Here is a 25,199-nt window from a genome sequence, read left to right on the forward strand (position 1 = left end):
CAAGTATCCGCTAAAATGCCTGATAGGTGCTGATGCAAAACAAGAGCAGGAGAGCAGCAGCAGTGCCTTGTGGGGGGGGCTGCGAGGTGCCGACCTTGGGCTTGCCCACCCTGGCCCAGGGCGAGCATGAGTCTTCATCACCCCAGACTTCCAGGAGCTGCATCTGGGCTGCCTGGCCCCAGCCCAGATCCCAGCACCACCTCAGTCTCTGGTCAGGAACCAGGCAAAAACATGGACAGGTCTCGAGGAGGCTGGTGGCAGTCACACCCTCAGATCTGCTGCTCTAGCCACCGTCGTTCTGAGATGAAGTCCTGTGAGCTCTGCACAGCCCCGGGAGAGCAGGAGGGACCAGGAGAGACAGCACGGGGGGGAGGTGGGGGTGAGGGTGTCAGCTCCAAGAGGACTCTGTCCAGAGGGTGGCCTTCAGGCGGTGGGCACCTTCCAGAAGGATCCCTGGGACATGCCCCCAAGGAGGGTGTTGGCAGGGGGTCACATCCTAGTAGGAATTCCCTGGGGCAGCACAACAATTCCTCTAAGCACCAGTGGTCAAGGGACAGTGATCTGGGTGAGGGAGGGGTCTTGGGCAGAGGGTCTCTGGGACTCTGGCACACTGTCCCCAGCACTGAGACACTCTCTGAGCCCACACCTGCAGAGCACACATCGCCCCCACCACCCCTCCATCCTACACCCCACCTCCCTGCAACTGGGACCGCCCCTCGCCGCCCCTCTCCCACTTGGGACCACCGCCCAGCACCTGGGGCCGACCCCGCACAGCGCAGCTGGGAACGCGACCCCTTCCCGCGCACGCCCGGACCGGACCGGCTCCTCGCGCCAGCGCCCAGGCCGGGAACGGCCCTCGCCCAACTGGGACCGCCCCTTGCGGGGCCGGGACCACCCCCGCGCCCGCCCGGCGCCGCCCCCCGCGCCCGGCACCGCCCCCTGCTGGACCGGGACCGCCCCCGCGCCCGCCCGGCGCCGCCCCCCGCGCCCGGAGCCGCCCCCTGCTGGACCGGGACCGCCCCAGCGCCCGCTCGGTACCGCCCCCCGCGCCGCCCCCCGCGCTTCCTGCGCCCGCGGGTTCCGCTTCCGCCCAGTGCTGACCGCCCAGCATGGACGACCCGGCCTGCGACTCGACCTGGGACGACTCCGGGGAGGAGGACGGCGAGGCCACGAGCGCCGGCGATGACGCGGACGACGACGGGGCCGCCCCGGGGGACGCGGACCCGGACGGCGAGGCGGAGCAGGAGGCGCGGCCCGCGGGGCTCCAGGTACGCAGCCCTCCGCGGTCAGCGGGGACGGGTCCGAGGCCCCGCCGGCCCCGCCCTCGCGCTGCCCCGGGTCCGGGCGGGCTCCCGGGGGGGCAGGGCCAGGGGAGGCGCTGACCCCCGCCCCCTCCGCAGCCCCGGACGCCCCGGAACTGGCGCGCGATGCGGGACACGGCCCGGTACCGGCGCCACTACCCGGTAGGTAGGCGCGGCCCGCGGGGGGCGGGCGGGGGGCTGCCCCGCGCGCGTCCCGCCACGCCCCTCTGGCTCGCAGGGCCTGCGGGAGCGGGACGGCAACGGCGACATGCCCAATCTGAGCTTCTACCGGAACGAGATCCGCTTCCAGCCCCACGGTGCGTGCCCGCCCCCCGCCGCGCCCCCCGCCCCGCCCCGTCGGTTCCGGGCCCGCGCGGGTGGGGAAGGGCCGGCACGGGGCGCCCTGCAGCACTGCCCCGCCCGCCCCTGCAGGCCACTTCATCGAGGACATTCTGCAGAGCTGGAAGGACGACTACGAGCGCCTTGAGGACGACCACTCCTACATCCAGTGGTGAGGCTGGGGGCCGGCCGGGAGGGGCCTGCGAGCCTTTGCAGGTGCAGGCCGGAGCTGAGCTCTGCCCTGCCCCGCCCCTCCCTGGGCACCGCCCCACCCCTCCCTGAGCACCGCCCCTGCCCTGACCACGCCCCACTCCTCCCTGAGCACCGCCCCCATCCCGGCCCACCCCTCCCTAAGCACCGCCCCTGCTGTAACCACGCCCTGAGCACCGCCCCTGCCCTGGCCATGCCCCACTCCTCCCTGAGCACTGCCCCGCCCTGAGCACCGCCCTTGCCCTGACCCCGCCCTGAGCACCGCCCCTGCCCTGACCCCACCCTGAGCACCGCCCCTGCCCTGACCCCTCGCCACTCTTCCCCTCAGTACCGCCCCACTCCGCCTCCCGCCTGGGCGCCGCCTCTGGTGCCAGGGCCCCCCTTACCTGGACTGCTTCTTCCTTTAATTCTGCTTTTGCATTACCGTTCCTTTGCCTGGGCCCCACCCAGCAGTGCTCAGCAGTTAGCGCTACTGGCTCTGCGCTCAAGGCTTGTTCCTGCGGACTCCGGGGCCGCCTGGGGCGCGGGGATGGGCCCCCTCCTGCCTTCCGGCCGCGCCTCTCAGGTTGCCCCCCCCCAGCAGGCTGTTTCCCCTGCGGGAACCCGGGGTGAACTGGCACGCCAAGCCCCTCACGCTGCAGGAGATCCAGGTCAGCCGGCGGGGTGCGGGGTGCGGGCGCGCGGTGGGGCCGCGGGGTCGGGCTTGGGCCCATGAGCGCCGCGTCCCGCAGGCCTTCCGGAGCTGCCCCGAGGTCCAGGGGCGGCTGGTGCGGGCCTACGAGCTCATGCTGGGCTTCTACGGGATCCGGCTGGAGGACTCCCGCACCGGCCGGCTGCGCCGCGCGCACAACTACCTGTCCCGCTTCCAGAACCTCAACAGGTGAGCGCGGGCGGCGCCGGGCGGGCGGGCGGGCGGGTGGCGCGGGCTCAGCAGCCGCCCCCATCCCCCCATCCCCGCAGCCACAGCCACAACAACCTGCGGCTCACGCGCATCCTCAAGTCGCTGGGCGAGCTGGGCCTGGAGCACCTGCAGGCGCCGCTGGCGCGCTTCTTCCTGGAGGAGACGCTGGTGCGGGGCCAGCTGCCCTCCGTGCGCCAGAGCGCGCTCGACTACTTCGTGTTCTCCGTGCGCTGCCGCCAGCAGCGCCGCCGCCTGCTGCGCTTCGCCTGGGAGCACTTCCGGCCGCGCGCGCTCTTCGTGTGGGCGCCCCACGCGCGCCTGCAGAGGCTCCCGCCGCCGGAGGAACCCACCGATCCCGAGGAGGAGCCCGCGCGGGAGGACGGGCAGGCGGTGCCGGGGAGCCCCCCGCCCGCCCATGCACCCGCCGAAGCGCCGCCTGATGTGCCCCCGGATGCGCCCGCCGATCCATCCGCCGATGCGCAGGCCGATGAACCCTCCAACTTGACCACCGATGCACCCTCCGACGTGCCCGCCGATGCAACGGCTGTTGCGCCCTCCGACGTGCCCGCCAATGCACCGGCCGATGTGCCCTCCGACGTGCCCGCCGATGTGCCCCCCAACGTGCCCGGCAATGCACCCCCTGATGCACCCGCCGATGCAACCCCCAATGCACCCCCCGACGACGCACCCTCCAGTGTGCCCCCCAACATGCTCTCTGACATGCCCCCCTGCGTGGCCCCCCACACGGGCCCTGACTTGCTCACCCCAGAGCTGGACCCGGACCCGGACCCAGCCCTGGTCCGGGAGGCGGGCGACATAAGCCCCAAGGAGAGCAAGAAGAGGAAGCTGGAGGGGAGCCGCGCGCATGCCCCCGCCAAGCCAGAGGCAGAGGTGGGGGTGGAGAGTGTCACACTGCACCTGGAGGGCTTCGTGCTCAGCCAGGCCAGCCCCGGCGACCAGGACGCCGGGGAGGTGGTGCCGCCCGGCCCAGAGCCCTCCACGGCCCCAGGCTCAGACGAGGTGAGGAAGAGAAGGAAGGTGGGCCCCGCCACGGAGCCCCCCGTGGGGAGCCCCGAGAGTAGAGAGAACGCAGACAAGGTGCAGGAGAAGGCTGAGGGCCAGGCAGGGCCCAGGCCGGGCGGCCCCGCCAGCCCCCCGGAGCCTTAGTGGAGTGGCGGGAGGCTGGCACCGCCGGTTCTGTACCCGGTCTCCGGGCGCGAGGGCCCATCGGTGCTGCAGCCGTTCCCAGTAAACAGGCCCGCTCTGCTGCCTCGGTGTGTGGGCGCATTGGTGCGGGGCATCCTGCGGCCCTGACTCCAGAGAGCGTGACCCCGCCACGGCCACGGCCGCCTTGGAGCTGTCTGGGGCTCGGCTGGCAGCACCACCTTCCTGGTCTGTTGTTTCTGCACGCCCGGCTGTGTCCAGGGACGCCGATCACCCGCTGTTCTGTCTCAGCCCTGTTGGTGCCATTTTCCAAAGCAGGTGCTAATGTCATGTTTGCATCACAACTGGGGGGTTCTCCCGATACTCCAAGTTTTCAGTACTACTAAGTCTGTCGTGGCGATCTTCTGGCCTGTGATCTTTAACGTGACGGCTCGCTGTCTGGGGTCCACACACCGTGCCCACCAGCACTGCACCAGCCCCGCCCCCCACACTTCCTCCCCCCTCCCTCTTGATTCTGAGACAAGCAATACTGAAATGTGCCCGTGAAGAGTCTTCCCACGGCCGCTCAAGTGCTCAGGCCTAAAGAAGAGAATATCAACTTTTAGGTGGAATTCATGTTGGAAATTTCAAGCTGGGAAATTTTCTTAAAAGAGCCAGTGAGCAATAAATTGCAAATTTTGATTGAAGGTGTGTTAATGAAATATGCTAATTAAAATGTATAATTGTAAAGCAGTTTTGGAGTATCTAAATAAAAAGTTACAGAAGACGAGGCTGAATGAGGGAGGCCCAAAGCGGGGCCTCTCACAGAAGAGCCAGGTGGTAGGGCCGATAGGAGTTCCTGAAGGAAATGAAGGCTGCTGCAGAGAGCACCTGTGTCACTGGGGCTGTAGTAGCGGCCTGATGGCGGGGAGGTAGGTGGGGTCTCCACACAGTGCTTTCCTGAGCCCTGCAACTGCAGGTCTCGCTGAGTTCGGGCTCACGTCACCTCACGAAGGGGATGGAGGCAAAGAGGCTGCAGCAGGAAAGTCGGGGGCTGGTTCCTGGGGTTGACGGCAACTGAGCCGCTGGGCTGACTGACTGCAGCCAGTTCTCCGGGAGGTGTAGCCAGAAGCCCGAGGAAAGCAGCCCCCGCCAACGACAGGTCCCCCAGGCCTGCTCTAGGGAGGACGGGCTGAGACGGGCAGCCACCTCGCTTGCAGGAGGCTGAAGCCGGGGCTTGCTTCCCCTCAGGACCCCGAAGGACCCGCCCCAGCCTGCCCTGCACGGGCGTCCGGAGGACACGGCGAAGCCTGGGGGGTTGTGACGAGACTGCCCGGGGCCTGAGCCTGCTGAGGCCACTCAGAACAAGGGCCCCTTTGGAGGCGCCGGCCCCGGGGTAGCCCCTCGTCACCCCAGAGCTCTGAGCGGGGACAGAGACCGCCTCCCTCGGCCTGGGGCCCCCCCGGGCCTGGCGCCGAGAAGCATTGTCACTCGGGGGCGCTGCAGGCGCCCGGAGGAAGCCTGCCCGGATGCGTCTGTGATGGGGGAGACCCTGTCAGTGCCCCCACCCTCGGCTAATGGCTCCCTCGTGGATACTCGGGGACACTTTTTAGCAACAAAGTTGGTTGTTTTTTTTCCTTTTTGCGTCACACCCGACGATGCACAGGGGTCACTCCTGGCTCTGCACTCAGGAATTACCCCTGGCTGAGCTCAGGGGACCATATGGGATGCTGGGAATTGAACCCGGGTCGGCCGTGTGTAAGGCAAACGCCCTGCCCGCTGAGCTATCACTCCAGCCCCTAGCAACAAAGTTTTTTGCTGGGTTTGGGTATTTTGGTTTTGGGGGTTTGGGGGGGGAGTGTCACACCCGGCAGTACTCGGGGCTTACTCCTGGCTCTGTGCTCGGGCATCGCTCCTGGCAGGGCTGGGGAGGGTCTTACAGCCTGGCCATGTGCCTGCCGTGCCGTGGCTCCAGCCCCGTGGTTTGGGTTGTGGGACGTGGCGGGTGCCCGCGGTGGAGCAGGGCCCGCCCTGACCTGTGTGCCATCCCTGCGGCCCCAACACAGCTTTCTGAAGGTTTGGTCACCGTTTTCTGAGTCCCAGCCTTCCCGCTCCTGTTCTGGCTGAGCCCCCCGGCCCTACTGCTCCCTGGACACAGCCGCTGGCCTGAACCAGCTTTCCCAGGGAACCTGCTGGGGCTGGCGCTCGAGTCTCCCGCGGCCCCTCCCAGGCCTGGCTCCACACAGGCTGGTTTCTGGGGATCCAGGAGGCAGTGTCCTGGCCACAGGGCTGAGCTGGGGCCTCGATGGTGACGCCCAGGCAGTGAGGAGGGGCTCCTCTCCGCTGGCCACGGCGTGGGGGTCGGGGAGCGAGACAGACTCTGCATTCAGGCCTCCTTCGGGGTGGGGACAGGGCGCCCGGTAGGAGGGAGAAAAGGGCTCTGTCTTCCTTCTGAAAGGTGTGTGTGTGCGCGCACCGCCGGCCCGGAGGCCAGCCCCCAAGTGCCGGGGGGCGGCCCCAGGTGGGCCGGCTGAGTCAGGGGCTTGTGCCGTGGGCGGAGAGCGTCAGACCGCTCAGAGCACTGCAGCCATGGCCGGGCCCCCCACGCTGGCCCTGCTGCTGCCCACGCTGCTCCTGACCCTGTCCGGCTCCGACGCACAGGTGAAGCCCCATGGCCCCCCACCCCGCCCGAGACCCCTGCCGGCATGGCTGCAGCCCCAGAACTGGGCGCGCAGCCTTGAGTCGCTGGGAGGGCCGGCGGGCAGCCCTGAAGCACCGGTCCCGGCGGGCAGAGCCTGGGCACACAGCCGCCTTTGTTCTGGGCTGACGCTGGGGCCCGGCCCCTCCCGCCTGGGAGCTGAATCCTGCCGGGTCTGGGGGTCCCGGGGCTTTGGTGGAGTCTCAGGCCTCGGTCTGGGCCGAAAGAGGGATGCTCCTCAGTGGCTCGTGGCGTTTCTCCCTGCAGAAAGTGGGGCCCCGAGGGCCCGTGGGCCCCCCAGGACCACCTGGGAAGCCAGGCAAGGACGGCATTGACGTGAGTTTGGGGCCAGCGGGGGGTCCGCTGCCTCTCCAGGCCTGATGGAGAGAAGGTGAAGTCGCCCCTCTCAGGCTGGGGTGGGAGGTGGGCCGCACAAAGGCGGCCTTGTTTCTGCCGCATACCACAGGAACTGGGGCCCACGGGGGCGCAGGGTGGCCTTGGGGCTGCAAGTGAGGAGCTGAGGCCTGCTGTGGGGGTCCCGGGCTGGAGGAAGGGTGGGGAGGGTGGAGGAGGGTATCCCCTGCCTCCCCTCGGGGCCTGGAGGGGGCTGAGGGTCCAAGCAGGGGCGCCCTCCTGCTGCACACAGCCCTCCTGCTGCTGTGAGGGGTGGGCGTCTCTGGGGGTGCTGCGGGCTCTGTCCTGCTCGGGACACATGGTCACACTGTCCCTTTGCAGGGAGAAGCTGGTCCCCCTGGCCTGCCTGGGGCCCCGGTGAGTGTCTGGGATGGGGGGGGAGGGGTCCACCCAGTGCCATCACCTGGCCCAGGAATGGGGGCTGGGGCCCCTGGGGACCGGCCCCCAGGGGCTGGAGAAGCAGGGTGTCCGCTCCTCTCCCCACAGACCTCTCACGCCCATCTCCCCCACAGGGACCCAAAGGTGCCCCTGGGAAACCAGGGCCGCCAGGAGAGGCGGGGCTGCCTGGACTACCCGGAGTGGACGTGAGTGGGCCTGGCTGGCCCCGCCCTCCCCTCCCCTCCCCTCCCCCCTCTGCCCGCGAGGGTGTCCGGGCCTGGGACTCTGCACCCTCCCCTGCTGCCCGGGTGGGGGCCGACAGCTGTGGGCTGGCAGGAGAGGGGCGCAGAGCCAAGGCAGCCTCTGGTCCCCCGAGGGCTATCCTCCCCGGAGACCGCCCTCCAACCCCTCTGTGTCCTTCCCCAGGGTCTGACTGGGAGGGATGGACCCTCCGGGCCCAAGGGCGCCCCTGGAGAACGGGTAAGCTGGTTCAGGCACGCGGCAGGTCCCTGGAGGGGTCTGGGGGCCACGCCCTGGTGGGTGGTGTGGGCAGGGGCACCCGCATCCCGCCCCTTCCCGCCCCTCGGGCCTGAGGCTTTCTCCTTCAGACACAGCAGAGGCAGCTGCAGCCAGCGTCCCGCGCGCCTTCTCCGCCAGGGTCCGCACCCCCGACTGTGCCCTGGCCCTTCAGCGGGGCCAGAAACAAGCCCCCCGGGCTCAGCTGTGGGCTGGGGGGGCGGGCAGGGGGGAGTGGGGCGGGCGGCCCCAGAAGCAGGAAGCTAGCCGGGACACTGACCCCCCTTCCTGCAGTGCTGGGGGGACCGTCCAGGCCTGGTCAGAGGCTCCTGCCTGGGCCCTGGACTGAGGCACAGACCAGCAACTCCCCTGCCCTGTCTTCCTTCCGCAGGGGAACCTGGGACCTCCGGGACCCCCCGGGCTGGGGGTGAGTAGCCCCTTCCTCAGGGGCTGGGCCGGGGCTGGAGGTGGGGATGCCGGGACACCCTCCGGAGGGTGAGTCTGACCTCCATCCCCGTGCTCGGCTCCGCAGGGCAAAGGCCTCCCTGGACCCCCCGTAAGTATCAGAGCCTTCACCCACCCCGGGCTGCCCTGGGCCGCGTGTCCCAAGCCGGGCTGCGGGGGGACATGCACAGGTGAGGACGGGGGACCCACTCCCCCATGTCTCCTTCCCAGGGAGAGGCAGGAGTAAGTGGCCTCCCGGGTGGCATCGGCCTTCGGGGACCCCCGGTGAGTGGCCACACCCCTCCCCAGAACACCCCGATTCCTCTGCACCCCTTGTCCTTGCCCTGCCCCACCCAGACTGACCGCCATGCGTGGAGGACGGGCAGAGCTGGGCCCCCGGAGATGCACCCTGAGTGGGGGCCACCGGGTGCCTGCCCCATCTAAGCCACACCCCCCGCAGGGACCCTCGGGACTCCCAGGCCTGCCTGGCCCCCCAGGACCTCCTGGTGCCCCGGTAAGTACTGAGGGGCCGCGGCCGGCGTGAGGGCCGCCAGCCGCCCTCCTGCAGGCCACAGGGCAGGAACCAGCTCTGTCTCCTCCAGGGCCACCCTGCTGTGCTCCCGGAAGGTGTCCCTGACCTGCAGGTGGGCGTCCCCACGGGGAGGGCGGGGTCCACGAGGGTGACCAGAGGGGAGTGTTCCTGCCGCGTTTACATGCAGCCCGGCCAGGCGCTGATCCCAGGGCGTGGACGGAGCTGCGTGGGCCGCGGAGGGCAGGGAGACCCGTGGCCGGGGTCTGAGCATTCTGCCCCCACAGTGCCCAGCCATCTGCCCGCCAGGACCCCCTGGGCCCCCAGGAATGCCCGGTTTCAAGGTGAGGGACAGCTGCGAGGCCAGGGCCCCTGGGGGTGCCCAGGGGATGGAGAGGGGACCCCTCCCGCCAGCAGGGTCACATGGCGACGCTTCGCCTGCTGCTTTCAGGGGCCCACGGGCTACAAAGGGGAGCGAGGAGAAGTCGGCAAGGACGGCGAGAAGGTGACCGCGGGCCTGGAGGGCCTCCTGCAAGGGGCGGCCGGCTGGGCTCTGCAGTGAAGCGGGAGCCCCGCCGGCTGCTCACCACTTCCTCCCCCTTCTCGGCAGGGCGCGCCTGGCCCCCCCGGCGCTGCTGGCATTCCAGGCACTGTGGGCCTGCAGGTGAGGGGCCGGGTGGGGGCCGTGGGGGCACCCAAGGACAGTTCCAGCCACAGGCCGCTGTCACCACCGGCTTTCCCCACAGGGCCCCCGGGGGCAGCCAGGGTTCCCGGGGCCTTTTGGGCCCCCCGGAGACCGGGTAAGTGCTGGCCCACCTGGCAGTGAGGCTGGGCCTACTGAGGGCACCCAGGCTGGGCAGCTGACGGGGCGTGCGGGGGGCGTCCCGGGAACCCTGAGCACCTTGACATGAGCCCCCATACCCTCTCTCCCGCGAAGGGTCCCATCGGGTTCCGGGGGCCTCCCGGCGTTCCAGGAGCACCCGGGAAAGTGGTACGTGTGGGTCTGGGAGAGGCTGGCCCCACCCCTCGCCCTGACATGGGCCAAGGACAGGTCACAGCTGGGCGCGGTGGGGCAGGTAGTGGTGGGCACAGGAGAGCCACCCGCCACCCCGGCTCCTCTGGCATTGCAGGGACACAGAGGCGAGCGGGGCCCGGAAGGCTTCCGAGGCCCCAAGGGCGACCTGGTGAGTGGGACGCCAGGTCCCTGGGCGGTCGGGGCGGTCGTGGGCGGTCAGGGCGGGCCCCCCGCGGGGCAGTTGGTGCTCTGCCCACTGTGCTGTCTTCCAGGGCAGACCTGGGCCCAAAGGCGTCCCTGGAGTGGCCGGGCGAGGTGGAGAGCCGGTGAGTGGCCTTCCCCTTTGCCCTCCGCGCACCCCCCCCCCACTCCCCAGCACTCCTGCAGCCAAGGCTTGGGGCCTCCCCGAAGGGGCTCTGTCCCCGGCTGTGTCCTCCGCATCCAAGTTCATCCAAGTGTGGGGTCAGAGAGTCGGGACACAGCTGCTGGAAGGGACAGATCTGTCCTGGCCACTGTGGGCAGCTGAGCCCTGAGCCCGTGGCAGGCAGTGATGCCCTTCAGGGTGCCGGGAGCCGGCCTCAACCTGTCCCTTGCTCCCAGGGCGTGCCAGGGAAGGACGGCCGAGACGGAGTGCCAGGAATGGACGGCGAGAAGGTTGGTGGGCGGGGGGGTGCGCCCAGGGGATGGGGGAGGGCGTGCGGGTGCCCAGAGAGGGAGGGGGCTGTGGGTGCCAGGGGAGGGTGTGCAGGCCTGCTCGGGCCTCAGCACAGCTTCTCCCCCCTGCAGGGAGAGACTGGTCGCAGCGGTGCCCCGGGAGAGAAGGGCCCCAACGGGCTGCCCGTGAGTGTGGGGCTTCAGGGGGCTCGAGGAGGTCCGAGTGGCGGGTCTAGGTGCTGTTCAAGCCCCTCGCCTCTTCCTTGGGGGTCTTTGTGCACCCCAGGTTGACGTCCTTTGACCCCTGCTGTTTGCCTGCAGGGCCTCCCGGGAAGAGCAGGGGCCAAGGGTGAGAAGGGAGAACTGGTACGTGACCCCTCCAGGGGACGCGGGGTGGGCGGGCGGGGGTCAGGTGGCTGACACCCCGTCGCATGCAGGGCTGCGCTGGAGAGCTGGGTGAGGCGGGACCCTCTGGAGAGCCCGGCATCCCTGTGAGTACCAGCCCCCTCCCCCCACCCCGGGCTCTGAGCCCCACTGACCCCTCCTCTCCGCTAGGGAGACACCGGTGTTCCTGGGGAGCGAGGCGAGGCCGGCCACCGCGGCTCTGCGGTGAGTGGGCGCGAGCGCAGGGGTGCCCGGAAGTCAGGGCCCAGCCTGGACGGTGCCCTGGCCTGAGCAGCCGCCCAGCAGGGTCCCACTCACCCACCTTTGTCTTCCAGGGGGCTCTGGGCCCACAAGGCCCTCCTGGGGCCCCTGGCGTCCGAGGGTTTCAGGTGGGTCAGGTTTGGGTCCTGGAGCCAGAGGGTCGGGGGTTGGGGCTGGGGTCTTGGTGTGACCACCTGGGTCTCATTTGCAGGGCCGAAAGGGCAATGCTGGCGACCCTGGGATGCCAGGTCCTCAGGGCCTCCGAGGTGGCATGGGCGACCAGGTAAGCACTGCCCCAGATGGCCCCGGCCATGGACACACATACACACACACGCAGACTCAACACACTCAGAGACAGACACAGACACACACACACTCAGATTCACACACACACACTGAGACACAGCTCAGAGACAGGCACGGAGCAGTCACACACACAGCTGACAGGCTGTGGGCACTCACGAATTAGCCTGGGGCTCAGCCTACAGCTCCGTGGGGGTGGGGGCCGGCTGCGGCCCTGTGGCCTCCTCATCTGGGGTCCTTACTTCACTGCCAGCCGCAGACGTCACCAGGCCTCCTGGTAGTCACTGGGCTCTCGGGCTCTGAGGAGTGGGAGCCGGCCAGGCCCTAGTGCCCAGGTCCTGGGGTCCCACCTGCCCGGGAGCTCGAGACCCTCTCCTGGACCTTCCGGAAGGTGGACCAAGGGCAGGGGCCACCTCCCATACCTGCCCCCTGCTCGGGCCCTGGTGTGTTCAGGGCTCACGTGTGACTAGGCTTGCTCCGGGACCTGGGTCCACGGGACGGTTGGGTCAGGTGTGGGGAACAGCGTGGGGATTAGGGACTAACTGCAGCCTCTCTCACACGCAGGGTCCTGGAGGAGCCACCGGGCCCAAGGGGGAGCAGGTGAGGGCAAGGCTGGCAGACCTGTGCTCTCGCACCCCGGGCCTGCCACGTGGCTCCCACGTGCCTGATGCTGCCCTGTGTGGCCACGGCCTTGCCAGGCACTGCACCCATCCCGGACCCCACCGCCCCTGCCCCACGTTGCACCCACCTCCACTTCCCTAGCCCCTGGTCAGGCCCCCCTGACCCCCCTGGCCCTGGCCGGCTCCCTCGGTCTCGGGTCCGCCTGCGTGGCCAGGCCAAGCGGTGCACTCACAGCCTCTCTTTCAGGGCATCGCGGGCTCCGATGGCCTCCCTGGGGACAGAGGGGACCTGGTGAGTGCCCCAAGGGTCTCCCCGGGACCTCGCAGTGGGAATGAGTCACACCAGACAGTTCCGCTCTGGTTTTATTTTGGTTTCTGAGCCCCAGTTAGCAGTGCTGGCACAGCCAGGCTGGGAAGCAGAGAGAGTTGCCGCGTGGGGGACCGGGAGACCCACTTCCCACACAGCCTTGCAAAGGGACTCCGGGACCACCCGTGCTCTTCATCTGCAGCAGACACACGCGGGGTGGTCTGCCCTGTCCCTCTGCCCTGCTGGTGTCCATGGCCTGGGCAGCGCGTGGTGCTGGGGCTGATGGCGCCTCCAGGGGCGGCAGGCGCCGGGGCTGGGGGCTGGGCCGGTCCCCGTCCCTCCAGCCCGGAGCTGCCTGAGGACACAGCCCGGCACAGGGTCCATGGCGGCAGGTCTGTAGGGGGGGGACAGTGGCCATGTCAGCAGGACAAGGGACCCCGGCAGCCTGGCCCTAACGCCGCTCCTCCTTACAGGGTCCCAGTGGCCCCGCTGGAGCCAAAGGAGAGGTAGGTGCTGGAGGCACTCCCCACAGACCCGGGGCTGGGTGGGGGCGCGGGGCCCACCCTCAGGTCCTGCTTTCTCCAGGCCGGCAGCCGAGGGGAGCCTGGCCCCAAAGGCCCCCAGGGCCCCAACGGCACCAGCGGTGTGGACGGCGTCCCCGGGCTGCCCGGGCCCCTGGGCTTGCCCGGTGCCCCTGGCATGCCTGGCATCACCGGGAGAGCAGGCGTTCCGGTACACCTCCCCGCACAGTACTCCTGGGCCGGGCTCTCCTGGGGGGGCGGCAGCGGGCCCCGCGACTGACGGGTCTGTGGGTGATGCCAGGGCAAAGAGGCCAGTGAGCAGCACATCAGGGAGCTGTGTGGAGGCCTGGTCAGCGGTGAGTCCTCCCCCCACGCCGTGGTCTCGGTCCCCACCTTCCCACACCCCCAGGGGGCAGCTCAGCTGCTGAGACCCTGGGGCGAGGCTCCCGTATCCGTCTCCCCCAGAACAAATTGCGCAGCTGGCTGCTCACCTGAGGAAGCCTTTGGAGCCGGGCTCCATCGGCCGGCCCGGGCCAGCAGGGCCCCCCGGCCCCCCAGGACCCCCCGGTTCCATTGGCCACCCTGGAGCTCGAGGCCCCCCCGGGTACCGTGGTCCCACTGGAGAGCTGGGAGACCCCGGCCCCAGAGGTGAGCTGCCGTTGGCGGGGCAGGGGCAGGGCCAGCTCAGGGCTGTGCTGGGGCCTCCTGCGCTGCTCCCGGGAACAGAGGGGGGTCCACAGGGCTCAGGAGGGGGCAGGGTCACCTGGAACCCGGGTTGGAACCGGGACCTCATAGTCTCAACCACAGACGGAACGTCCCTGAACCCCTGGGGAGAGCCGAAGGGCATGGCAGAAAGGACCACGCATCCTCACTCCAGTCCCTAACGCTACCCGGCTACCCCCGCAGGGGCCCCAGGAGACAGAGGAGACAAAGGCGCGGCTGGCGTGGGTCTGGACGGGCCCGATGGAGACCAGGGGCCCCAAGGTACGCAGCACGGAGTCCCCGGGACTTGCGGGGTGTTGCTCCTTCGAGGCAAATCGAGGGTCTGTTTTGTCATCACGTGAGCATGCCATGCCACCACAGCGGGCACAGGAGCTCGCCCGCCCCAACAGAGGCCTGGCGCTGGCCACCATCATGCTCCAAGGAGCCACCGTCCCACCCAGCACAGCTCGCTGGGCCCCCAAGTCCCAGGCCACAGGCACCCCCACACTCAGGGTGCCCCAGGCTTCCTCCCGCGCAGGTACCCCAAGAGCTGGGTCCCCAGTTCCTTCCTGCTGCATTGGACTCACCTTCCTGCTCTCCCCCAGGGCCGCCAGGCGTGCCCGGTGCCAGCAGAGATGGCCACAGCGGAGCCCATGGCGAGCCCGGCCTTCCCGGAGATCCCGGCCTTCCTGGTGCTGTGGGCGCTCAGGGGACCCCCGGCATCTGTGACACCTCGGCCTGCCAAGGAGCCGTGGCAGGGGGGGGCGGGGAGAAGTCAGGTCCGAGAAGCTCCTAAAACATAACTGGAATAAGCCGAGAGGCCAGAGGCAGAGGACAGGGGCCGAGCGCCTCTCCTGGGCGCGGGACTCTTGACGCAGTGCTCCATCCAGTCCTCGGGGGGCGGGGGAGGGAACTCAGAGAAAGGTTATACGATTCCAGGAGATCACTCAGCCACTTGTTTACATGGCGTTTACGTAAAGACCAAGAGGGAGTCCTGGTGGCAGGTCTGGCCTAGCTTCAGATCCGTGATGGCCACAGAAGGGCAAGGCCATGGGGCTGGGCCTCCGCCTCCCCTCTGGGAGGGGACAGGCGAGCCTGGGCAGTGACTTGCACCAGCGGCCAGAGTCCGTGGAAGGTGACTTTTGTATTGCACTAAAGCCTACGGTATTATGTGTTGTAACAAATAAAGCCACTCATTTGAAAACCTCAGTTCCAAACTCTACAGTTTATTGCACAGGAAGTAATGACCCTGGATGTGAAGCGATCAGTCCACGAGACAGTGTTTCCGTTAGGGACAAAAGCGGGAAAGGAAGTCTCTGGAAAATTTCTAGCAAAAAGGTTTAATGTAGGACTGCATTTTGCAACACAGTCCTTCGTGACTAGGAATCATTACAAGGGGGAATGACAAACAAATGAAATAAAATTTCCAAACTACTTCTAGTTAAGTACAATTTAACTTGTCCAGTTGCTAAGAGGGCGTATTTTAAATGTAAATAAAATAAAAAGCAATGTACCTTTTTAAGACTAAAGAAATTACAAAGGTGTTTTTTTTAAAGTTATCATGTTAAGAAAACATGATAGAATCAGACAGATAATCAAAAAATTACTTACTAATTGTCAAGATGTCTTCATCCTCAAATGGTTTAAGAGGACACTTAGTGGCTGAGTATTTGGCTCTAGAGAAATATTTCTACAAAATGTGCTTTCAAAGTCCTCACTGGAGTCCCGTGGGCCTGAGCCATCCTTCGGAGTCAAACTCCTGAGCGGCCGTGGGCCGTGGCGTGCTCGCGGGTCCCAGGAACGGCCGTTCACCTCTCTCAGGAATCGGGGTGCAGGCCCAGTCACTTGATCTCCATCGCAGGGCTACTCTGCAGGTTTTCCTGTGAGGGGCACGTCACCAGCGAATCTGGTCGGGTCAGCTTCAGCCTCCTGCCGGTCTTACCACAAAACACGCTCTCGAATTCCTAAAGCGAAGAAATGACCGTCAGGTCTGGAAAGCGGGAGCAGGAGTCCGACCTTCGCCAAGGGCTGACCTGGAGAGCTGACCCCTTCGGAGCAGCCTCCCGCGAGCCCTGCCTCTCTCTGGCCGCAGTCACAGGAACCCACCTCTGCTGTCCGGCCGTCAGTCCTGGGTTTCCAATGCATGGCCACAGGCCCAGCCATGCTGGGAGTCTCAGTGACCAAAACCCTACTTGTAATCTCGCTTACCGCGGTCAAATACGCAGAGGAGCCTGTGTCCTCCATCTCCAGCACCTTCCATCTGCCTCCACACACGTGTTCTCTGCGCACGATCCCTGCACGGGAACAGTGGCCAGGACTCCCTGGGCCGTAGTGCCTTGACTGTTAAGGCCGCTTGGGCAGCAGACGTTGTGAGCGCAGAGCCAGCTGGGTGGCTGCCTCCAGGAAGTCACACAGGACTCAACACTCCAATGAGTCGAGGGCAAGAGGGGGAAGACGTTGGCGAGGAAGAGAACGAAGCTGCCCACCGAAGGCGGCCTGGGCAGCCCAGCGCTATGATGCCCCTGCTTGGGCACCTCCCGCCTGAGGATGGGAGGGGCAGGTGAGGTCGCGCCCTGGCTCAGTTACAGGGAACTGCGCTCCGCTATTCTACCCCTGTAAGTTTCACAAATCAACGGACATTTCCCAGAAGCTTTTCTAATAGTCAGAGCTTTATTTTTTGGCCACACGCAGAAGTGCTCAGGGCACCGTAGGGGTTCCGGGGCCTGAACCCGGTGGAGTGCAGGGCAAACTGTCCTGCCTTCTGACAGGATCAAATCCTGGCTTTCGGGTGCACGTGCTGGTGTGTACACACAGGGCCAGAGTGTGAGCACCTCCGAACACTCCTCATGACAATTCGGGGACGCCACCCACAGTTCTTCACCAGTCCCTCGTCCGTGGCCAGACTGGCGGCTTCCCTGGACTAAACCCTGAGCTGGTCCCATACCGATCCCGGCCCTCCTATCTTCTACCTTCTGTGTGTCTGTCCCTGGGGCAGCCGGAGTGTATGCACCACGGAGCCGCGGTGTTTGCAGCTGCCCCGCTCGTGTGAAGGCAGACAGGGGTGGGGGGCTCCTCTGTTCATCTGTGCGTGGACTGGGGGCTCGCCACCGTGAGTTTATCTGGTTGTGAGGACAGGGGTTCTGCCATCCTGTTTCCGAGGGCTGTCCCATCCGTACCCCTCAACAGCACACAAGCTTCGCCGTGGCTACAGGCGCCAGTCCCGCTGTCTGTGGTTCTGGGGTGCGGCCGTGGCGGTCACCAGGGGCCGCTTGTCTTCCCTGGCATGCCCAGGCCTTCCGCTTGTCTTCTCCGGAGAACGCACGTGCATCCTCGGCCCACTTGCAAGCACTGCAGTTGTCCTCTCACTGAGATGGGGTGGCTCCAACCATTGGTCTCACGCTGGGTCACTGGGAAGGAGGAGGCCAGGCACTCCGAGACCAGCTGGCCCCGCCCAGGCCCAGCAGCTGCCCCTGTCTGCAGCGGAGCTGACCGAACGCCTGCTGGGGGCAGGGAAGGGGGCTGAGCCTCGACGCCACTGCAGACGGGTCCCACGGATGGCAGCCTCTTTCCTGACACCCCGAGCCCAGCTAGGCAGGACCCACATGGATCTGGCAAGGCAGCATTTACCTTGGAAAATAACTAAATGGAAGTCAGAGGAAGCAACCGGTTTTCAGACTTAACATTCTCCGAGGCTGTCTAAAGACTCTTCACAGGAAGACAGGCACGGTTTGGGTCGGTTCGGTCAGAAGTGGGGGAGGGCGGAGATCCTTCTGCTCTCACTGGGTCCTGCGGCGTCCGGGGAAGAGGGAGACGGGGGGGTGCTAGTCTTCGAGCTGAGTCAAGGCTGAGCTAGCCGTTGTCATCTACTCCCCCAATTAGCCTCTATTTTCAATTAGCTGAATTTGTATGGCCTTGTCACAACTCATCAAACACCTTGAGATGCTGTGTGGCCAGAGCACAGCGGCAGTGGGGCCAGGAGGCGCGGTGGCGAGCGGGGAAGCGCCCCAACGCAGGAGGAGGAGAGGGGGTGCTGTAAGAGACCAGAGACGCCAGGAACAGGTCAGGAGCCAGCATGGGTGGCGCCAAGGGCCTTGCTGGCAGGGCCAGAGCCGGGAGCGGCTGCAAGAAGCCGGGAGACATGTGCGGTGCCAGTGACAAGCCAGTCAGCAGCTGCCCTGCCCAGCTCTTCCCAAGGGGGCCCACGCCAGCAGGGACAGGGTTCAAGCTGCATGCCCACTCCCACTCCTGGGGTCAAAGCCTCCAGCTTCACTGTCCCCCAACAGGAGCCCCACCTGCCCGCAGACTCCCACGGGGCCTGACGGACAGAAGCAGGGGGCGGAGCTGGCGGGGTAGGGGGCGGCATATCTACGGAGGCGTAACAAGGAGCCGATGGGGGCCGTGTCCCAGCGGAGCCCTTCCACGCCTCCAGACTGCTCCTGCCACTTTCTGCTTCTCACGAGTCTAACGCTGATTCGGAAATCGTCGAATTCAGTATGATTGAATTTTAGAAATATCCAGAAAGCAGAGCATGAACAAAATATGATACTCATTAAGCGCTCAGTTTACTTAATCTTTGAGTATTTTAATTTACTCGTCATTTGAATTTTATCAAGAAGAATTACTAATAGGTACATGGGCAAACAGTCATTTTTCTTTTAATTAAAAAGTTTTATTTCATTAAACACAAACCAATAGTCGACCCTTACCAAGCGATGCTCAAGCACAGCAGTGTCATAAACGACCACGATCTGATCGGGACACACTGACCAGGCTGGCTTTCAGGTGCAGCTGAGGGCACAGTGAAACCTGAGCCTCGTGAAGGAAGGCCCCAGGCGGGAAGGTCACGTGGCCACAGGAGGGTCAGCAGCTGCCGCCCCCAGACATGCAGGAAGCCCTGATGCCAAGTGTCGCCCCCCACTCTCAGCCAGGCACACCCCTGTCTTGCCCCCTCGGTCGCCAGAGTCCCTCCTGGGCAGACAGTCGGGGGCACCAAGGTGGGCAGGCTCAGCCCCAGACGCCACGCCCACCCCACGGCCAGTCTGGGCACGCCGAAAGCCCAGGCCGCTGGAGCCGTTTCCAGCCACTTTTCCAAGCAGACATCATGTCCCCATTCCGGGTCCAACCCTTCATTCACCCTGTGGGTCTCTCAGCCTTCGGGCCCTGCTGGCACCGGCCCGCAGCCTGCCAGGACACCTGAGCATGGCGCAAGCGCAGAGCAGACGGCAAAGTCCAGGGCTCGGAACAGCAAAGGCCAGTGGCGCCAGGCTACTCACCTTTTTCAAGGCATCTCCGTGCCGCTCCTGGATGTACTTCAGAAATGCCGTGGTCCACTGCAGAGTGGTGGCCTTGTCGGTCTCAGCATTGCAGAATGGGACCAAGAGGTTCAGCTCATCACAGCAAATGCGGATCCGGCGCCTGTGGCCCAAACAGGAAACCACATGGAGAAGTGGAAGCCACGGCCGCCGTGGGAGAGCCCATCACTTCCCGAAGTGCCTTCTCCGGCAGGCGAACCTTCCAAGCCAGCCACACCTGCCCTCAGGACCTCCCTGCCAGAGGGGTTCTCCGGGGCACCCGAGAAGAAGGGTCCAGGAACGGCTACCAACTACGACCCCCGACAAGCCTGCTCGGAGGCTATTTCCACCACAGCCGGGCCGGAGACAGGCTTCTGGGGACGGACAGCACACAGTGGCACTCACGAGTCGCCGAGTGCTGAGAGCTCAGGGAAGGGGCAGGCCCTAGGGAGCAGGAACTCACGAGGGTCCCCACTCCGCAGCACGGGCTCCTGCAGGTCAAGTGCCAGCCCCACCCTCCCCCAGGACTGAACAAGGGGCCCAAAACTGGGCAGGGGTGAAGCCTGGGACATACTTTTCATGACACTGGGGGACCGGCAGAGGTGGCCAGGAACCTGTGGACTGTGTCAGGTCCCTGACCTGCCCACTGCATGGCCTGACCCCCCAGCCTGCCAGCTGTGTAGCCCGGACTCGGATGCAGCAGCGACAAAGGCATTGAGCTGCCTTCTCGTTCCACAGAAGAGCCCCATGGGAAAACCATTTCCAGGCCAGTGAGCCCCGACATGCACGAGAACCCGACAGTCCGAGTCGGGGGTCATCTGGGCGCTGAGGCCCTGACGGGGGATCCCTGAGCACCTCCTACTGGAAGCTGAGGTCTGGCCACCCACAGAGGGGACCCTGCATCCAGTACTGGAGCAGAGTGCACCTGTGGAGGCGACCCGGCATCTGCATGCGCCTGCCCGGGGCACTTTGCTGGGCTGCTGTGTCCCTCTCCAGAGTCCTCTCGGAGCCTGAGAGGTGGCCAGCCCGCAAGACTGAGCAAGGCTTCGCACTGCCCCCGCCTCCTTCCTGCATGCACACACCGCATGTACCTACGCACTTGGCACGTATACACCCACATGCACCCCCCCCAGGCCCTCACAGGCCTGCACACCTGCCTGCCTACCCATGCACACCCCTACACACTCATGCACACCTGCCCGCCTACCCACACGCTTGCACACCCAGACACACGCATGCATATCCGCCTACGCTCACATGTACACACACCCGCCTATCCACACACGCAGCAGCTGCAGTCCCAGCTACCACTCACCCCTCCCCCCCAACAAGCCGGCGTGCTGAGGTCGGGCCCCACCAAGCCTTTCCCCCGGGGTTACCTTCGGTCTCTCTCCATGCGGTTGTGCCTCTCCCTGCGCTGGGACCTTCCTCCCTGGGGCCCGCTGTGGCTCGCCTCCCCCAGGGTGCCCTGTGCGGACTCCGCTGACTGCCAGGCACCCTGGGTGGCCGAGGGGCCCTCGCCCACGTTCTGAATCTCCCCCAGGGCTCTCCGCTCCACGTTGGCGTCCAGCTGGCGGATGCGGCTGCGATTCCGCTTATTTATCGCCTGTTTACATAGCGCTTCTTCTTTGCAAAAGAAGGAAAAGTGCATTTAATTTGTGTCCTCCTGGCCGGGGCCCCATTCCTGTCCTCAGCGGCCCTGAGACACCAGTGTTAAAGGATGAGGAGCCCTAAGGACACAGCATGGGGACTACAGGCACTGAGTTCATGCCTGTGGTCAGCACGGCACTGGGGCCGCGACCTGCTCAGCCCAGGTCCTGATGGGCCAGAAACTGCCCTGGGGACCGCACTGGCGGCCTTGTCAGCAGTAACACTGTGTGTGTGTGGGGGGCAGCCTCGCGCGCAGCTGACCCTGATCCTATCCCCAGTACCTGAGGCTCACCAGGCGTGATCCCTGAGCACAGAGCCTGGAGTAAGCCCCGAGCACTGCCAGGCGTGGCCCAAAATTGAAAAGCAAACACACCAAAAGCCAAAAAGCCTGGACCCAGGTGGAAATGCTTCCTCTGAGGGATTCCAAGCACGCTGCTCTATCTCCGAGCCCAGAGGCAGGTGCGAAGGGGCTTTCTGTGGCCCAGCTTTGTGCATGGGGGGTATATGTGACTCCAGAGACAGAACCCCGGGCCCTGGCAGGCGGCCAAATGCTCCAGTCCTTTGCACCTCGCCCCAACCCCCTCCCATGGCGCGTCTTCTGGCAAGATTACGAGGGACAACGGACAGCATCTCCTCAGCCCCTACCCGGGGCACCGCAGTCTGCCTTCCTGTGCGGAAGGGCCCCCGCTGCAAGGAAGCGCAGACAGGGCCCCCCAAGACCACGCAGGAAAGGCCCCAGGCCGAGGAGTCCCACGCGGGACACTGGGAAAGGTCCCGCCCTTCCCACTCTCCTCCTGAGCCTGTGGCAAGCTGGGCTTCTCGCACCAGTGGGGGGCACTGTTCTCAGAGTCTTGACGGTATGATGGGGCCAGGTCAGGCTGGCCAGCAGTTTCTGACTTCCAGGAGTTCCCAATGCCACCCTCTCCTGACGCTCTTGGCTCTTGGCCGCCTCCCGCCCACCGCCCCAGCTGGGACAGAGTGGGGAGAGGAAAGGCGACATGCGCCCAGGAGCTGGCCGGCCACGGAAACATGGTTTCCTCTTGGCCTGCAGACAGACTTCCCCACGGGGAAACGGGCCGCAGATCTGGGCCTCCGCCCGCTGCGAGGGCCGAGGACCCCCGCCGTGGCGGGTCCAGGAGGCCCCACGGCGCAGGGCACAGGGCGCAGGCCGGCACACCTGGCTGCCACCTACCTCCCACCTTGATCCAGACCTGCTCCGGCAGGGCCTTGCTCCTGCCGCCCAGCGTCTGCTTCGTGGACTCGATCTCTTGCTGGTAACAGAAGGAAAACGCCCTCGGCAGGCTGAGGTCCTGGTGCTTGGCGGCTTCCAGGACCGCGCAGGAGTTTCCGGAGCTCTGCGGAGAGCGCAGCGCCGGCGGCCCGTCAGCGCGCGGCCCGGGGCGGCCCCCAGCCCCGCGCCCCGGCGCGGCCGCCCACCTGCGCGGGCGCCAGGCCCGAGGAGCCGCCGGCGGCGCAGGCGTTGGCGGTGAACAGGGGGTAGGTGAACTGCAGCGCCGTGGCCGCCGCGGCCGTCTTGTTCTTCACGAGCGTCGTGCATTTGCTCGGCGGCGGGTGCAGGGGCACGTTCATCAGCTCCGAGGGGTGCCGGATGAGGGTCACCAGGCTGCCGGGACAGGGGGCGGCCGTGAGGCCCGCGCTCCCGCCGGCCCGCCCCAACTGCCGCCCCCCGGCCCACGCACTTGTTGAGCGCCACGCCGGGCTCGGGCGGCTCGGGCGCGCGCGGCGCGGGCGCGGGCGCGGGCTCGGCGGGCGCGGGGACCGCGGCGGGCGCGGGCGCGGCGGGGATGCTGTTGAAGCGGTCCTCCAGGCGGACGCGCACGGCCGGCTTGGCCCGCGCCTCGGCCGCCTCGGCCGCGCCCTCCTTGGCGGCGCCGTCGGGCTTGGGCCGCGGCGCGCCGGGCTCGGCGGGCGTCTTCTCGGCGGGCGGCGCGGCCGCCTCGCTCAGCAGCATCATGCGCAGCTCCTGGAAGTCGATGTGGCCCAGGCACGGGTTGGCGCCCGCGAAGCCGCCGTCGGCCAGCGCGGGCGGGCACAGCACCGGGTACACGGGCGCCGCGCCCCCCGCCGCCGCCGCCGCCGCCGCCGCGCCCCCCGCGCCCGCGAAGCCGCCCGCCGCCGCGCCGGGCGCCGCGGCCGCCAGGAAGGCCGAGTTGAGGCGCGCCTCGAGCTCGCCGTCGGCCGCCTCCATGTGCGAGTAGAGGATGTGCTGCAGCTGCGTGTACTCCACCTCCGTCATCTCCACCAGGCTCAGGTCGGTGGTCGTGAAGCTCAGCCCCGCCTCGCCCAGCGCCGCGTCCGCGCCCTCGGGGCCCGCCGGCCCGCCCGCCTGGGGCGCCTCCCGCGGCCCGGGGCCCGACATGCCGGCCCAACGGCGGGGCGCGCGGCGGCGGGCCCGAGGGCGGCGGACGCGCAGCGACGGCGGCGGCGGCGGCCGAGCGGCCCGAGCACGACGGGCGCGGCCGCCACGGGCGACGTTGGGGGGCGGGAAACCGCTGGGCCGCTCAGCGCGCCTGCGCCGCCCCGCCCCTCAACGGTAACCCCACCCCCTGCGGGGCCCTGCCCCCGCCAACCGCCCGCCGGGCCGCGCCGTCGGGGTGCGCGCGCGGGGGACGGGACTCATGTGGGCGGGGCCTCGAGTGGGTGGGGCTGGGTGGGGCGGGGCCTCTTGGAGCGGGGTCCCGGGTGGGTTCCCGGGCGGGGTCCCGGGCGGGGTGGGCCCGGCGGGGTTCTTGGGGAGGGGGTGGAGGCCTGGAGGTCGTGTCCGATCCCTGAGCACGAGACTGTAGACGACCAGGTTCCCCCCCTTCCCCGGGCCCACCACGCCCAGATCAGTGCCCTGGGGAGCACCCACCCAGGCTGCGGGGTCCTCAGTTCCCAGACCCAGGCTGCCCAGCCCCCAGGGCGCAGACTCAGACCCGGGGTTAGGTGTCCCGCCGAGCAGGCCCACAGGGGTGGGGGGCGGGGGGCTGGCGTGAGCTGACTGCTCATGAACCCGGGTGTGTGGCAGGACGGTCGCTGGATGCAGACCACCGGGCTGAGTGTCTGCCCGGCTTTCCAGACTGCCGGGCTGCTATGGGTCAGGAGACGTCCATCGCAGGTCAGCCAAGTGTTTGGCTTGCCGGCGGCAGTTCAATCACCGGCACCCCTTATGGTCCCCTGAGCACCGCCAGGAGTGATTCCCGAGCACAGAGCCAGGAGGAACCCCTGAGCACCTCCAGACATGGCTCCAAAACAAAATAAACCAAACGTCCAGGTTGCACCTACAGACCCAGTGCCCAGGGTGACGCTGGGCCCAGTCACCTGCCAACTGAAGGCCAGAAGTTGTCCTTCAGCGATGCTGTGTGAGTTCCTGAACCGGAGGGTGCTGGGTTCCCTTCCAATTCCTCAAGTCCACCTGTGCTTCGAACAGTCGCCCCACACCTGAGGCATGAACCAGACTGCTGGCAAGGCAGAAGCTGGCCCCCGTCACTGCCCACCAAACACTGGCCAAGGAATTAAGCTAGTTTTCTCTCGGGGGCGGGGAGAAGGCAATAGGGACAGAGAAGGGACCATTCTTGCGAGTTGGAAATGATCACTCTGGACAGGAACTGCGTGCTGAAAGGTTAAAGGATATGCAAGATGACCTTTCAGTGCCTTTACTGCAAACTATAATGCCCAGCAGGAAAGACTGAGAGATGGAAGAAAAGTGCTGCCATAGAGGCAGGCTGGGAGGTGGGGTGGCGGGAGGGAAATGGGGGATATTGGTGATAGGAAATGTATACCGGCTAGTGTTTGAACATTTAGTATATACTGGATGGGTGTTGGAACATGGTATGACTGAAACCCAATCATGAACAACTTTGTAACTGTGTATCTCACGATGATTCGATTAAAAAAAAGTTTTATTACTATGATTTTTGGGGGTCTTGACATTGTAGGGCTTAGGGCTCACGCCTGGCTCTGCGTTCAGAGCTCACTTCTGGCAGTGCTTGAGGAACCTTATGGGGTGCTGGAAATTGAACCTTGATCAGCTGCGTGCAAGGCACCCACTGAATTGAGAGTTTGGGGGACTGGAGAGATAGTACACGGGTAGGGTGTTTGCCTTGTGTGTGGTCAACCCAGGTTGGTCCCCAGTATGCCATATGGTCCCTGAGTACTGCCTGGAGTAAAGCCCTGAGCAGACCCCTGATGCCTTTCTGAGAAGCCCGGTCTGCTGTGGGTACTCCTCTCTGCCGGCCTCGCAACAGAAATGACGATGTGTGAAGGAAAACAGATTCTATCAGCGGCGCAGACCACTGTCCCCACCATATGCGGCTGCTACTAGCATGATGCCCCTTTAAGAGCCCTTGGGCACGGGGTTCACAAGAATGACCTGGCCTGGGGCTGGAGTGATAGCACAGTGGGTAGGGTGTTTGCCTTGCACGCAGCCGACCCGGGTTCAAATCCCAGCGTCCCATATGGTCCCCTGAGCACCGCCAGGGGTGATTCTCAAGTGCATGAGCCAGGAGCGACCCCTGTGCATTGCTAGGTGTGACCCAAAAAGCAAAAAAAAAAAAAAAAAAAAAAAAAAAAGAATGACCTGGCTTCCAGGGCTTCCTTGAGCATGACGAGGGATGGC

The 25,199-nt window shown here is 66.4% G+C and overlaps 3 protein-coding genes across 6 annotated transcripts; 2 read left to right on the plus strand and 1 right to left on the minus strand.

Moving 5' to 3' along the window:
- The first annotated feature begins 1,062 nt into the window (after positions 1 to 1,062).
- Positions 1,063 to 4,601, plus strand: OGFR (opioid growth factor receptor). Of its 4 annotated transcripts, none has more exons than XM_055138629.1 (7): positions 1,063 to 1,268; positions 1,401 to 1,463; positions 1,540 to 1,618; positions 1,734 to 1,812; positions 2,431 to 2,500; positions 2,582 to 2,730; positions 2,811 to 4,601. In XM_055138629.1, the coding sequence occupies exons 1-7, from the start codon at positions 1,110 to 1,112 to the stop codon at positions 3,916 to 3,918; spliced, it is 1,707 nt and encodes a 568-aa protein (XP_054994604.1). In that variant the 5' UTR covers positions 1,063 to 1,109; the 3' UTR covers positions 3,919 to 4,601. The 4 variants fall into 4 exon arrangements, with proteins under 4 accessions (XP_054994604.1, XP_004620295.1, XP_054994605.1 ...); XM_004620238.2 differs by having other exon boundaries at positions 2,434 to 2,500; XM_055138630.1 differs by having other exon boundaries at positions 1,584 to 1,618.
- A 1,710-nt stretch (positions 4,602 to 6,311) lies between these two features.
- On the plus strand, positions 6,312 to 14,436 carry COL9A3 (collagen type IX alpha 3 chain). Its single transcript, XM_055139203.1, has 32 exons — positions 6,312 to 6,555; positions 6,860 to 6,928; positions 7,328 to 7,363; positions 7,519 to 7,590; positions 7,811 to 7,864; positions 8,292 to 8,327; positions 8,433 to 8,456; positions 8,576 to 8,629; positions 8,805 to 8,858; positions 8,947 to 8,988; positions 9,161 to 9,217; positions 9,325 to 9,378; positions 9,484 to 9,537; positions 9,620 to 9,673; positions 9,811 to 9,864; positions 10,004 to 10,057; positions 10,161 to 10,214; positions 10,489 to 10,542; positions 10,675 to 10,728; positions 10,864 to 10,908; positions 10,980 to 11,033; positions 11,098 to 11,151; positions 11,262 to 11,315; positions 11,399 to 11,470; positions 12,055 to 12,090; positions 12,358 to 12,402; positions 12,891 to 12,923; positions 13,003 to 13,149; positions 13,240 to 13,294; positions 13,404 to 13,586; positions 13,845 to 13,922; positions 14,246 to 14,436. The coding sequence occupies exons 1-32, from the start codon at positions 6,484 to 6,486 to the stop codon at positions 14,434 to 14,436; spliced, it is 2,049 nt and encodes a 682-aa protein (XP_054995178.1). The 5' UTR covers positions 6,312 to 6,483.
- A 410-nt stretch (positions 14,437 to 14,846) lies between these two features.
- Positions 14,847 to 22,961, minus strand: TCFL5 (transcription factor like 5). Its single transcript, XM_055139205.1, has 6 exons — positions 22,282 to 22,961; positions 22,019 to 22,205; positions 21,774 to 21,936; positions 20,311 to 20,554; positions 18,914 to 19,055; positions 14,847 to 15,604 (listed from the first exon to the last, which is right to left on the minus strand). Exons 1-6 carry the CDS (start codon positions 22,959 to 22,961, stop codon positions 15,482 to 15,484), a joined length of 1,539 nt encoding a protein of 512 aa, XP_054995180.1. The 3' UTR covers positions 14,847 to 15,481.
- Positions 22,962 to 25,199: the final 2,238 nt, after the last annotated feature.

Source organism: Sorex araneus, chromosome 5 (assembly GCF_027595985.1).
Source record: "Sorex araneus isolate mSorAra2 chromosome 5, mSorAra2.pri, whole genome shotgun sequence".
NCBI lineage: Eukaryota > Metazoa > Chordata > Mammalia > Eulipotyphla > Soricidae > Sorex > Sorex araneus.